Here is a 12,702-nt window from a genome sequence, read left to right on the forward strand (position 1 = left end):
TCTAGTCACGTACCAAGGCCTGTGCTATGGGACTATCAACTTTAAAATGGCTTCTGACTTGAGAGACAGCCTTTCAAGAGGAAGAGAGAGAAGAAAAGTGTATATTTCAAAAGCATCAGAATGCCAACAGAAAACTTCAAAGGCCCAGATCCTAAATCACTTTTGGTGAATGGAAATGGACTATAAGGCGAGGTTGAGACCCACAAAATGTGTCATCTGCCAAACAGCCAGGAGGGGAAGCTCGGCAAGACTTTTGCCTGTGACCAGGACTGGGGGGGGCAAGGCCGGTTAATCTCCTTGCTGTGTGAGGAGACATCATCCAGGGAAACCAAGAACACCTGCTCTGGAGCACCAGCACCTGCCTGCCTGCAAGGACCAGTGTGCCCAGTGAGGAAGAGGAGTTGGAGGCAGCGAAATCCAGTGGGAAGGCTGCTGCACCAAGTGGGCCGTTGTCCATGTGTACAATCAGGTTGCTGACCCATTTTTGTCAGGAGATGGCCACCATGAAGATAGAAGGAAGTGAAGTACCACGTGGGGAGCGTGAAGCCTGTACTGTACCATTTCTGCAGCCATGTATGCCAGAAGGGGCTGTTGCGCAAGTGAATACTGCCAAGCAGTAGACTGTTGCTGGGCCTAGTGGTGACCCTGTATGTCAGTAGCGGCCTTTGTGGTGTGGACTGCCATGAAGGAAGGACTGGTGACTTTTGTGCAAGTACCACTGCAGCCCTGTATTCTAGAAGGGGCTGGTAGTACTAGTTAACTTGTGGAGTTTGGGAAGCTACCCATGAACTGAAGTGAGACGGTCAGAATCAAGCTTTGACAAATTGCCCCTCAAACCTGCCCTGTGGACTGAGGATGCTGTAAGTTCATCAACCTCACTGGGACCAGAACAGGAGTGCCAGGATAAATCCTTCCATCCCCCAGTGGGGAGTGCTGAACTTCTCTTGGAGGAGGAAGCACCAGAGCACCTCCGATAGCTGCTGGATCCGGCTGCACAAGCACACAGGGGGCTCACGTCTACTGGGTGCTGTTGCTCCTCCCAAGTGCAGCCTGACTTGACCAAGCAGGACTGGATCATTCCGAGTGCCCACGGTTGGGGCACCCACAGAGACAGTAAATGCTTCCTCTCTGCTGGAGCGTGTAAGACTTGATACGTGCACACCTGGCCCTGGGGGGCTTGCTGCTTTAGGTGCTGGTGCATCAAAGACATGTTTGGCTACTTCCTGAGAGAGTGGACTCTTAAGTAAGGCCTACTAGTGAGCATTTATAGCAATACAAAAAGATGGACAGAATACTGAACATTGTCAAACATTCACCTCCAGTCAGAGATCGGGTTTAAATCCATAATTTTTTTGCTCACCATGCCACCCCAGTTTGGATCCAGCCATATGCAAATCAGTCTTGACCCTGTTCCCCCCAGAACAGGGTCAAGAATACTGTTGAGCATTCCAAGGATGCAACCACTAGTGAGTAAAAGGCCTCAAAATCCACGGTTGGGCCCAGTAATTCCTAGGTGCCCCTCTAAAAGGGGTTCCGACAGTAATGAACTGCAATAAGAGGTGTGGTATACTGTAAAGTCAAATAATTAGGGCACTACCAAAAGTATGAGATTTGGCATAAACCTCTGCTGTGATGTGGATGCACTGAAGCAACAACAGTTTTGTCCAGTAGAAAGTATTACCAAACGTGCACACAAACGCAGCAGGTATTTTTCCAAAGTGCAATCTATGCAATATATTGGATAAGGCTCACAGATTAATGTGCAGCAGGGTAAAAGCCCTACGCAGTATATTTTGTACCATTTTAATCTTGCCAGGGAAACCTATGAATAAAATATCCAACCAGTTCTTTCCCCTTTTATTTCTATACTTGAGGAGTAGCTCAGTGGTATTTGTGGACTTTGGCTTATGGGGAATCTTTCTACTGAGATCTGAGTGGAAAGATCTAGGTACAACTGGACTATGTTTAGTATAGAATCGCCTGTTGGGGGCACCAGTTTGGTTTTCATGGTGGTGTTGTATAATGGTGCATCGGAGGAGACGCTTCCTCGATGGCCACTTTGGAGTGGTCTGGGTATGGTTTCACAATGGAGTTTGTGAAATGTCCAGGGTAGGGCGACTTCACTGTGGTTCGGATAGAAAGCCCTGGGAAGGGAACCATTTTACTATCTCATGTAATGAAATGAACTTGACTAGTCGCACAAAACAGGATTTAAGAAAAGTCGGGAGAGGGGAGATAACCCTGTGACATGGAAGTAGTGCTTCATTTGAGCTGGTGTTTTCCGGTGCTTGGCACCCGCACTTAATTGTAAACACTGCACTTATGACAGTCTGCCACATCGTGGCGCTGCTCATCTAATTTAGAGATGAGCAGATTGACAGGATTATGAATACAATATACATTCAATATTACTATACCTGCCTCCCCAGCCATTCCTTTAGCTTTGGGGCCCTGGAATAATCTGAACTGTCGCACTTGAAGGCGAGAGAGATGGTTAGTAGTTGTTTTGGCCGCGATGACCGGGGCAATGGGTGGTGCAAGCTGCAGTAGTCTCCTGGTCAGGGCCCTGGTACTTATTATTTTACAAATTAAGCACTGCATGGAAGGAATAGCAGGGGAAGGCCTTGGGACACTGTTGTGCGTGCGTAACTGAACGTGTGGGCACAATGCTATGGCAACAGTGGTAGCTGAACCCCGATGTCTCACTAGAAGAAAGAAAGGCACCAGAGGAGTTCTAATGTTGCAATGGAAAAGAGGCACCCTCTAATCAATTAAAGGGGGGCTTGCACAGGCAACTATTGCCAATAAACTATCTGCAGCACCCACAGTTATCAGCACAGATGCCTGCCAAGAAATAAGCCAGGCCAAGGAGATGCTTCTACTAACATCTGTCTGGAGGATAATGTAGGACCGAGCACGGAAGCTCACTTTGGAAGCAGACGCATTCCTAGAATTCGAGCTCCTTTCGAAGAATGCAAAGGACAGGCTTAGAAGAGGAAATGAAATTAAATGGATTCATTCAGTTTTACATTCTTCTGAGTCAGCAGTTTGCATTAATATTCCACGAACGCAGCAGAGACTGCATCATTATACTCCGCAGACGCAGAAACCTTAACTGCATTATGAAATGTACTCTGCCCTACAGGTCAGAGTGGTCGATGTATTTACACTAACGAGGATGGAAGGGAGATATTGGTTTTCGTTCTGGCCCCTGTGACTCGTAAATGGAAACGGATGATGCCTTTTCATTTTTAAAAACCAACGCTTTATGTTAACAACTGCACAAATGCCAGGGAAAATATTAAATCGCAGAATTAATTTGCCAGCGTCTCTTATATAAGGAGTCGAATCGGTGAAGAGATTTGCACGACAAGCCCCTGCATGGTGATGCACCTCTGTACACTTCTTGGCTGAGAAAATGGCAACAAGAATGTAAATAATACATTTTCAGTTTCACGATTTACGTTAAAGGCGAGGCTAGGGTTGGACTGGCCTATTTTCCGCGCCAGTCCGATGCTAGGCTAAGTTTTTGAAACTGCAGTTGCAGTAGAACCAGGGCCCAGAACCCTGAGGGACCCACTGAACCCTGATAATTGCTCTATTTTACTATGTGAACATGAGTTAATGGAGCCATTTTCATTGCTTGCAACAAAGCCCAGGACATCCTTGATCTGCTACTGCGCAGGATGTAGAACAGAATTTTGCTGGCAGAAGTAGCAACGATGCCTAATATTGCCAGTGAATGTTCTCATCCACGATCGGGATTCTGCTCAATCACAGATGTGCATCTCCAGTTCCTCGGGTCCTATATACACACAGATTGAATCAGAGTGTTGGTTAGGCTGGCAGGAGCCCTTTTTACACCCAGAAGTATCTGATGCACGCTCGATTCTTTTGTGTTCATTGTCTCCCATAAATACATTGCATTGTATCTATTTTATGCACACTTTTTCACAACCAAATAACGTTTCATTGGATTGAATTGAGAACTGGAGTTCGTTATTTCTACTTGCTTATCTGTGGTAGAGAATAAATGACATTCAATTGCCAGGGAGGGTCCTTTATTCCATAGCCAGGTGCACACCCAGATTGATGGAGGCTTTGGTAAATACGACACCACAATGCACCAAGGAGTGTTTGTTTTGATCTACTGTACATTGGAGCCTTTCTTCAGGTCCAACCTCGCACAGTGTAGAGTAGGGTGTTCAGAGAAGTCACTACAGCCCTTTAGGGAAGACCGCTGTGCCTGCCCAAGTACCACCCTATACTCCTCGCACACCACTGCATACGATTTTGTAGGTGGCGTGCCCACACAAGAGCAATGCAAGCTGCACTGTCACTGAATATTTATTTACGTATATTTATATAGTGTGCACCGCAAAAATGAATTGCTTCTAAGAGCAGAGAGAAAAGAGAAGGATGCAAGAAAGCCAGAAACGTGTTCTAGAAGAGATGCAGTTTCCTGAAAGTGAGCAGGTTGTTTGCGTTGCACAGGTGTGGGGATTGGTGGGAGGGGGCAGCTACTTAGAAGAGACCTCTGGATTTGCCATTGGACTTGGGAATGCATAGGAACTTCTGCATGTTGGAGTTTAGGGGTTAGGAGAGGGTTTATTGTTTAATATGTTTAAGGTGGGGGTGCAGAACCACTGAGCCATTTGAACGTCAGATGGTGGGTTTGAAAGGTATCCTGTCTTTGACTGGGAACCAATGGAGTTTTTTCTTTTTGGTAGCAAGGGGCTTCTTTGTTTCTTTTTTACTCTGGCCATGGATGGGGAGAACACCAGCACTCTAGACACATTTAATTCTACTCATCTGGTAGGATGTAAGCTGATGTACACAAGCTAGTTCACTATGAGGGTCTGGCACGTTTGGTGATGAAGGGTAGGGTTTTCTTGAACAGCTTGAGTTGGTAAAAGGCTCACTTGCCCATAGTTCCAGTTTGTGAATTAAGGCGGACTATCAGCACTCAAATAGGTGTTCACATTTCTGGCACCGGTTCCGACAGAGGTGCTGTCTCCCTAAATGCAGGTGGGGCAGAGTAGGTTGATTTTTCTCAAGCAGTAGCGAGGCCAAAGGACCATAAGTTCAGTCTTGGAGCCATTGAGATTAAGGCTGTTTTGCTACATCCATGTTTCTACAGCTTTGAGTCCATGGGAGACATTAGTGAACTGGTTTTCAGTTCCTGTGACTTCAAGGTAAAGTCGAGTGTCATCTACATAGGGCTGGAATTAGAGACTGAATGAGTGAATAAAGTAAATAATGGTTTATTGCAAATATTGATGAGGAGGGGCAAAAAAGGGGAGGCCTGAGGGATCTCCCCCCCCCCCTCCGCCCCCCCCAAACAAGTCAAAGGGCTAGACTGGGAGGTGAACTCTCCAAGTCTTGAATCCTTGAATACTGAACTTGAGGAATGCCTTAAGCCCAGTGGCGTAGCTAGACCTTTGGCCAGCTGTGGCGGTCCCTTCATTTTCCACTGCGCGATGGCCGCAGGTAAGAGTGGGGTCCGCTGCCCCCAAACCTATGCCGCCCGGGGCAGACCGCTCCCCTTGCTTAAACCAGAGCAGAAAGTGGTCAAGTACCTGGACTAAAACCTCAAGACAATCCAGAAGGATATTGTGATCCACTGTGTTGAAAGTAAACAGAGGTGTCAAGGAGGATTAGCATATACCTAGATCGCTCAGACAAACAGAGACTTTTAGCCCATACATTCAGGAAGATTGGTTTCAGTGTCATGTTTGAGATGGAAACCAGACTGAGAGGTGTCCAGGATGAAGCTGGATTCAAGGTGGGAAGTTATCACGTTTTAGATATTTTAGATATGGAAGTGAAGCCTGCAATATGGCAGCAGCTCTAAGGGTCTGCAGATTTAAAGAAGGACTTTTACGTGAGGGGTGTGGCCAAGAGGCACTTCAGCAGACAAGGGTCTTCGAATTGGAGGCTTTTGTTAATGTAGGCTGTCAGTGGTTTGATTGCTTGGGTACAAGTAGAATTTTCTATGGATAAATCACTGTGTCAGAGGATTTTAAGAGTCTATAAGACACTCACCTGGTCAAGACCAGAATCCTCTAGGGTAGATTGAGTGCAGGGATTGTTTTTCAGTCACAAATGGTTTAAGAATGATCTGTACTTGTAGTTATTTTAGCCAATTAAAGAGCATAAACAGCGGCCCGTAGCGAAGCATTGAGGTTTCCACTTTGACACTTTCGATTGATGCTTTTTTTTTTTTTTATTAGAAATCTCTGAATCTCTTCTTGTGGGCTTTGTTTAGCTAATGTAAAAATACATGGGCAACATCTTCTGTACTAAACCGCAAAAAGCTTTCAGTTGCAGATCATGACATTAAGGGCCAGATGTACGACCATTGGCAATTGCGACTTGCAAATTGCGCCAAACTGCGAGTTGCAATTTGCGAGTCACAATTGCCAATGTACAACAGTGTCTGAGACACTGTTTGCGATTCCCAATGGGGTCAGAAATTGCATGTCTCATGCATGAGGCAGTCGCAATTTGCAACCCCATAGGGAATGGCTGGCACTCGCAGGGATGGTGGCCTGCTGGGGTCAGCAGAACTCCATGTTTGGGACTGCTTTTAAATAAAGCAGTTTTTTTTTTTGTTAAAGAGGCCCGTTTTCCTTAAAGGAAAACAGGATGTTTTCAAAAACAAAAAAAAATTAAACGTTTTTATTTCATTTTTTAAGGGCAGGTAGTGGTCCCTAGGACCACGGTCTGCTCTGAAAAAATGTTTGGGCGCCCATTCACAAAGGGAAAGGGGTCTCCTGGGGACCCCTTCCTGTTTGCGAATGGTTTACCACCCTCTTGAACAGGGTGGTAAACCGTGTGTTTTGCGACCGCAATTGTGGTCGCAAAACATTCTTACATAGGAGTCAGACTCGCTATTAGGAAGGGACGCCCTCGGAACGCCCCTTACGTATAGCGAGTCGCTAACCCTATTTTGTGAGTCGCTATTTAATTAGCGACTTGCAAAATAGGGTTAGTACATGGCCCACAGGTTTTTTGCATGCGCAAACGGGTCTAAAACCCATTTGCGCATGCATATAACCGTCGTACATCTGGTCACAAGACACTAGTATAAAAGTCATTTCTTAACCCATATTGCTGGCGATACCAATTATCTTTGTAATGCCGAGTTATATTGTGAATATGCCATAAACCACAATAGCTTGACAGGGAGAATAACAGCTGATCCGAATAAGGACAGTAAAGCCAGTTTGCTGAGAACAGGATCATTGCATGGATTATTAGCATCAGAGCAAAAATGTATCTTTATGTGGGCCTGCCTAGCTAATGAGAAATGATCCCTACTAGCAGCTTCCAGCTGTAGCAGGTCTTACTCAAGTACCAAAACGCCATGGTTCTTAAGTATTTATTTGCAGATAAGATCTTGGTTCTACATCCATGATGCTAATCAGCATGTGTGAGCTTGGACTGTAGGTGCATCTTTTGTACTGTTCCACCAGGAACATGGGAGATTTAGACAGCGAAAGACCAGGAGTGTAAGGAAGATGGGTGCGGACACTATTTTAAACCACTCAATTGTGATTGTATACTTCGAAGGACAACCTAACTACAACATCAGAGCATGCTCAAGCATTCTCATTGGCTAGGGAGGCACACAAAGATGGATTAGACTAATCAGCAGAGTCCAGTGAGAAACAGCACACAGTTGCTATTGTTAAATATGACTAAGTCAACATGCTATTCCGGGAGTGGAAAAAAAAAAAAATCAGAAGCTGCTCAATGAGACTGACTAACATTTTTCAAGTATAGTAGCAAACTGGAGAAATCTTGAACTACAATAGAGCGTGGAACTTATGATTTTCATATATAAAGAGGCCAATAATTATTTAAACTTCAAACTAATGCTCTACAGAAATGATGCAATTACATGTTCTATGGGTCCCCCTGTATCATTTCTCATACGCCCATAATCTCCAGTAAACCTATTAGTATTAACGTTGCATGTATTGAATAAATGTATACTGTAGGTATGATTACACATGTTTACAATCTATTACAATATCATTTTCAAACGTTGTGTACAGAAGTCTCTTTAATTTTATACACGGTGGTAGTTTTTTTGTTTGTTATATACCCTAGTTACTCTCTTATTAAGTAATTGATTTTGGTTTAAGATTCATATTTCTGCAAGTCTTGCTAAAGTACTTATTATAATGAAATAAACTAATTAGTCATCTAAAACTATTATTCCATTGGAGCCGGTTACTATGATGTATACATCTCGACTATACAAACATTACAATATTTATTGCTTTTGACTTGTATGATTTTACTATGAGAATCAAATATTATTTTGCATGGACGGAGAGGAGCGATGCAACAGCTCTGGAAAAAAGAAATGTGCTGCTTCATGTGCTGTTTTTCTTTAGCTGAAGACCTTAACTGATGGATTCAAACCAAGGGTGATGTTACTACCAAATACTGGAGATACAGGACACAATACTAATGCATGTAAAAGGAGGCTTGGTTTGGGAGCCTGGACAGTTGCCCAACCTCCATAAGATAAGTTTTTAATCTCTATCGTCATATTACTCTTTCCTTCATAAGTCCCTGCACCTTCCAAGGAACACATACACTGGCAATTATATTTATATGTAGTACTATTTAAGTACAACAGTTCAACTTACATGCAGGGCACTGGGTCTAAGGTACATCCATTGAGGTAGGTTGAGGACAAAACAATAGGTAAGAATGGGAAGAAGGTATCCCATCATTTTCGGATATGAAATGAAGGAACAAGGACAGGAGTTTTCCACTCTGGTAACACTAAGCAGAGTAAGGAAGTTCTCAAACCTACCACATCATAGGTGTTGATTTCAACAGCTGAAGGAATCCTGTTGCAAAGTACAGCTGGAGGCGCCAGCGAGGGCTCTTCGTTCAACAGGTTTTCCACTCCACTTCTGTCCTGAGCCCGTGAAATACTTTTGGTGTCTTCGGCAATGGCTTCCCTTGCAAAGCAAGAGCAACACAGGCTTTTCCAGGGATAGTTTGCTAGCCTTGAAGAACTAGTCTTCTGGCTAATTATGAAATGTAGGGACTCGTGCAGCCAAGGTAGGTCCAAACTTTTTCTGCAAGGCCTGCTTTCTCTAAGTAGTGATGAAGCAACCACATGCTTTGTTGACTCATTGTCTAAGCAATGACAACCTGGCCTAAACTGATGTTTAGGCAGCAACAATGCTGTTTTTGGGGAATGCTTGTTGTATTGGAGCCGACTGATCATTCCCTCGGAGGAACTTAACTGGTTTGTTGCCTTCAAACTAGCCCCATTTTCTAGCTCCTGGTTCTTCTGAATGCTTTCAATGTCTTCCTCCGTTTGCTCTGTTGGAAAAGGTCCTGGAAGTGAGTGAACAGTCGAAGCAGAGTCAACTACAGAATCACTGTGACGACGGTAGGTGCAGTAAGCATGAGGTAGTGTATGTAATAAACATTGAACGCCACTGGAGGTCTGTACGTCAGGTGCTTCCGTTGGGTAGACAACACCTTTGTGCATGGTCCTTGTTGGACCAGACTGTCCAGTTTCAAAGGAATATCCTGTTTTTTGCAGCAAAGGGGATGTGTATTCTTGCTGACCAAACGCATTGCAGCACATACGACATGAGGGAGCGCCAAAGCGACTACTGGAGTTTTTAGCTTCAATGACTGAAGTACTACTCCGCCTCAGAGCAAGGTTATATTCAGAAACAGATTGTGCAAGTAAATTAACAGATGTTTGCCCTTTATCACCAATCATGGGAGCATTTGACCCAGACAGAGAAATATCAATGCGTGGCTATAACAGAGTGAAGAAAGCAAAATGGAGAAAATGAAAGTGTTCAAATGTATAAATGAATAAACAAAATCAGAACAAGTGAGCAAACAAAATATATAATCACACAAACATTATATACACACACTACATTCTATACATATACACACACACGTGAGTGCATACACACGTAGATAGACTTACCATTTTATTTTTAAAATTGTCTGCAATTGTATACCTTGCAGTTTTTGCGATAAGATGACTAAATGGTGAACATGTAGCATGATATTGCAAAGGAAACACTTTGGAACAACACTGCGAAAAATCACACCACAAACCGCACAGTTGCATGAAGCATCATTATACAAGTAACACGCGCGTTAAATAAAGCGTTGAGCTGCGTCTTGGAGTGTAAACTCACGCAGGGCGGCTGCTGGAAGTGCCCCTGCTGCGGCAGGTTGTGGGGCCCGGCCTGGTGGTCCGCGAGAGGGGGGCTGTAAACACGCTGGACGGCAGGAGACGCGGACTCGGGCACAGACGAGTAGATGACACTCTGATGGCTGCTCTGGGAGTCGGAATAAACAGTAGACCCCTGGCCACTGTCAAAAGTGCTGTCGGCTGAAAAAGAAACTGCGTTTACTCAAAGGGATCAGCCAGTCCTACGCAGTGACGTAACTGCTTAAGGAGCTCGCGCTGTACATTGCCCTTCTTTATAGTCTAATGAAATATACACGTCAAACTGTCTCAAACCTAGACAAGGTCATTTTTCAGTGTTACAAAATCAAACAAAGAATGGTAAAGCCTCTTTAAAACGAATTTCTGAGCAACAACATTCAAAATGAGAACAATACAGGTTACCTTTCCTGTTGATTTACAATACACTTCAGTTACTGTTGAACAAACCCCGGCAAATGGATTTACATAATAATTTAGCCATTGGACAATGGTTTTTATTTTCTTGACAACATGACTTTTGTTACTTCTCACAGTGAAGTGTAATTCTGTTCTGGGACGATATCAGCTCGAGGCAAAGATGCCTTGCATTGAATAACGACCTGAGCAAACAGCAAGTACAGCAGCAGACGTATCTATGGTTTCCAGCTGTTTAACCCAATGTATGCTTTTCAAGACCTAGGCAACATTTGATATAATATTTTTAATCAATGTTAAAGAAACAGATAGTCCCTTCAACAATTTATTTGGGACAAAGCACAGCAGACAATCTTTTTGGGACATAAACAAACATTTGAATAACTCACTGGCTGTACAAAACTTCCCACATACCACAGATTTAAAATAAACCCCAGCCGCCTAGAATGCAACATCACTGAGAACAAGCATTAGGAAAACCAATAGGTCTGGGTACCTTAGCAGTGCGCATACATCTTCATGTACGGGAGAGTTTTGTTTATGGTTGTTTGGATTGGGTTGTGTAAGAAATTAGAAAGAGTCAATCGATGGAAGAATACGTGCATTGAATTGCACTGATTTACAAGTGTTTCAGAGCACAAATGGATAGATCACACACACCCCCCATAGGTGTGAGCTGCACAATACTTCACCCTTGATGTATTGTACTCCAGGCAAGCACATCTGCTCTTTTATTGCACAAGCACTGCTCAGCAACTCTCATGTAATGTATTCCTCACAGACCTACACACACTAAGTGCTCATGCACTGCACAGTACCCTTCCCAGGGACACACACATCCTGAACAGAGTCACTACTGCCTCGCTGAGCAGCCGTCCACATCTAACTGATGTAGGCCAAGGCGGAGTTAAGCACGCAACCACTGAACTTTGCAAAGAGCATTCAGACTTGCCTGCAATCCAGGTTATTTGAAGAGGAGCAAAACTCCTCTCATATTGGTACTGACTTCACCTTAACTCCAGGGTGTTGAAGGCTTAAGGACCGATGACACCCCACTCAGCCCCGAGGAGAAAAACAGACAACGGTATGGTGGCTGCTAAGCACAGCAGCATGGTTAACTAAGATGTCAACTCATTCAGCCCTGCACACATATACTCACCAATGGAACTTGCAATGACACTTCATGTAGAAGCTCTCCCAACATTGGGACTTAGATCTAAGCCAGGCCATTGAGAACCTTTTCTGGTCTAGCACATCTTTTCATCTTATTTCAAGGAGTTCCTTTTGGAATGCAATACTTCCTCCAGACAGTGGCGGCTCCTCCGCTAAGATGGAGGAGTGTCGCCTCACTGCTCCTTGAGTGAGCAATTAAACACAGAAAAATAAAATGACAATAACAGTTATTATAATTTTATTTATACTTACTGGCTCAGTTGTTTATGGCAGGGCAAGGCGGGGCTGGGATGTTTCGAGGCTGGTGGAGGAGTGGTAGGGACCTCTTAGTGCGCATGACATTTTGGCTGGCTATCTCGGGCAGCCAAAAGATCAAGCACACTTTGCATGTTTTCCACCCATGCTGCATTACAACCTAGGTGGAGAACATACCCAGTGTCCCATTCCCTGTCTATGTGCTGAACCACGGCACTCAGACCAATCACAATGCTGCATTGCAGCGTTGTGATTGGCTCAGGGAAGCCTGGGTGCTTCCTGCTTCCACAGAAGCCAGGAAGAGGAGGGACAGGAGGGCGAAAAGGCGGCGGTCAGCCACATCCAGGTATGTTTTTTATTTTTATTAATTATTAATTCCCTCCACTCCCCTCTCCCTCCCACTCCCCACACCAGTTCGGTAGTGGCTGCTACTGCCTCCTGATTGGGGTTTATGTTCGCTACAACCTTCAAGAAGCAAATTTTCCTACCCTCACTGGGTTTAGCTTCACCTAGGAGGTAAGTCAAATTTGGTTAAAAACATGCTAACAAGAAACAGGACTCCCAAAGTGCACTCATCTACTGAACGAAAGCTCCAAACTATAAACATGGCATTTAGTGTT

The 12,702-nt window shown here is 44.3% G+C and overlaps 1 protein-coding gene across 8 annotated transcripts in view; it reads right to left on the reverse strand.

Moving 5' to 3' along the window:
- WNK2 (WNK lysine deficient protein kinase 2) overlaps positions 1-12,702 on the reverse strand; it is a 647,264-nt gene that overhangs the window by 336,885 nt on the left and 297,677 nt on the right. For all 8 annotated transcript variants that reach the window (XM_085624584.1, XM_085624585.1, XM_085624586.1 and 5 more), the window contains one exon: positions 10,206-10,402. In XM_085624584.1, coding sequence (XP_085480710.1) covers positions 10,206-10,402 — 197 coding nt within the window. The remainder of the gene's footprint in view (positions 1-10,205; positions 10,403-12,702) is intronic.

The sequence above is a fragment of the Triturus cristatus genome, chromosome 9 (genome assembly GCF_964204655.1).
Source record: "Triturus cristatus chromosome 9, aTriCri1.1, whole genome shotgun sequence".
Classification (NCBI taxonomy): Eukaryota; Metazoa; Chordata; class Amphibia; order Caudata; family Salamandridae; genus Triturus; species Triturus cristatus.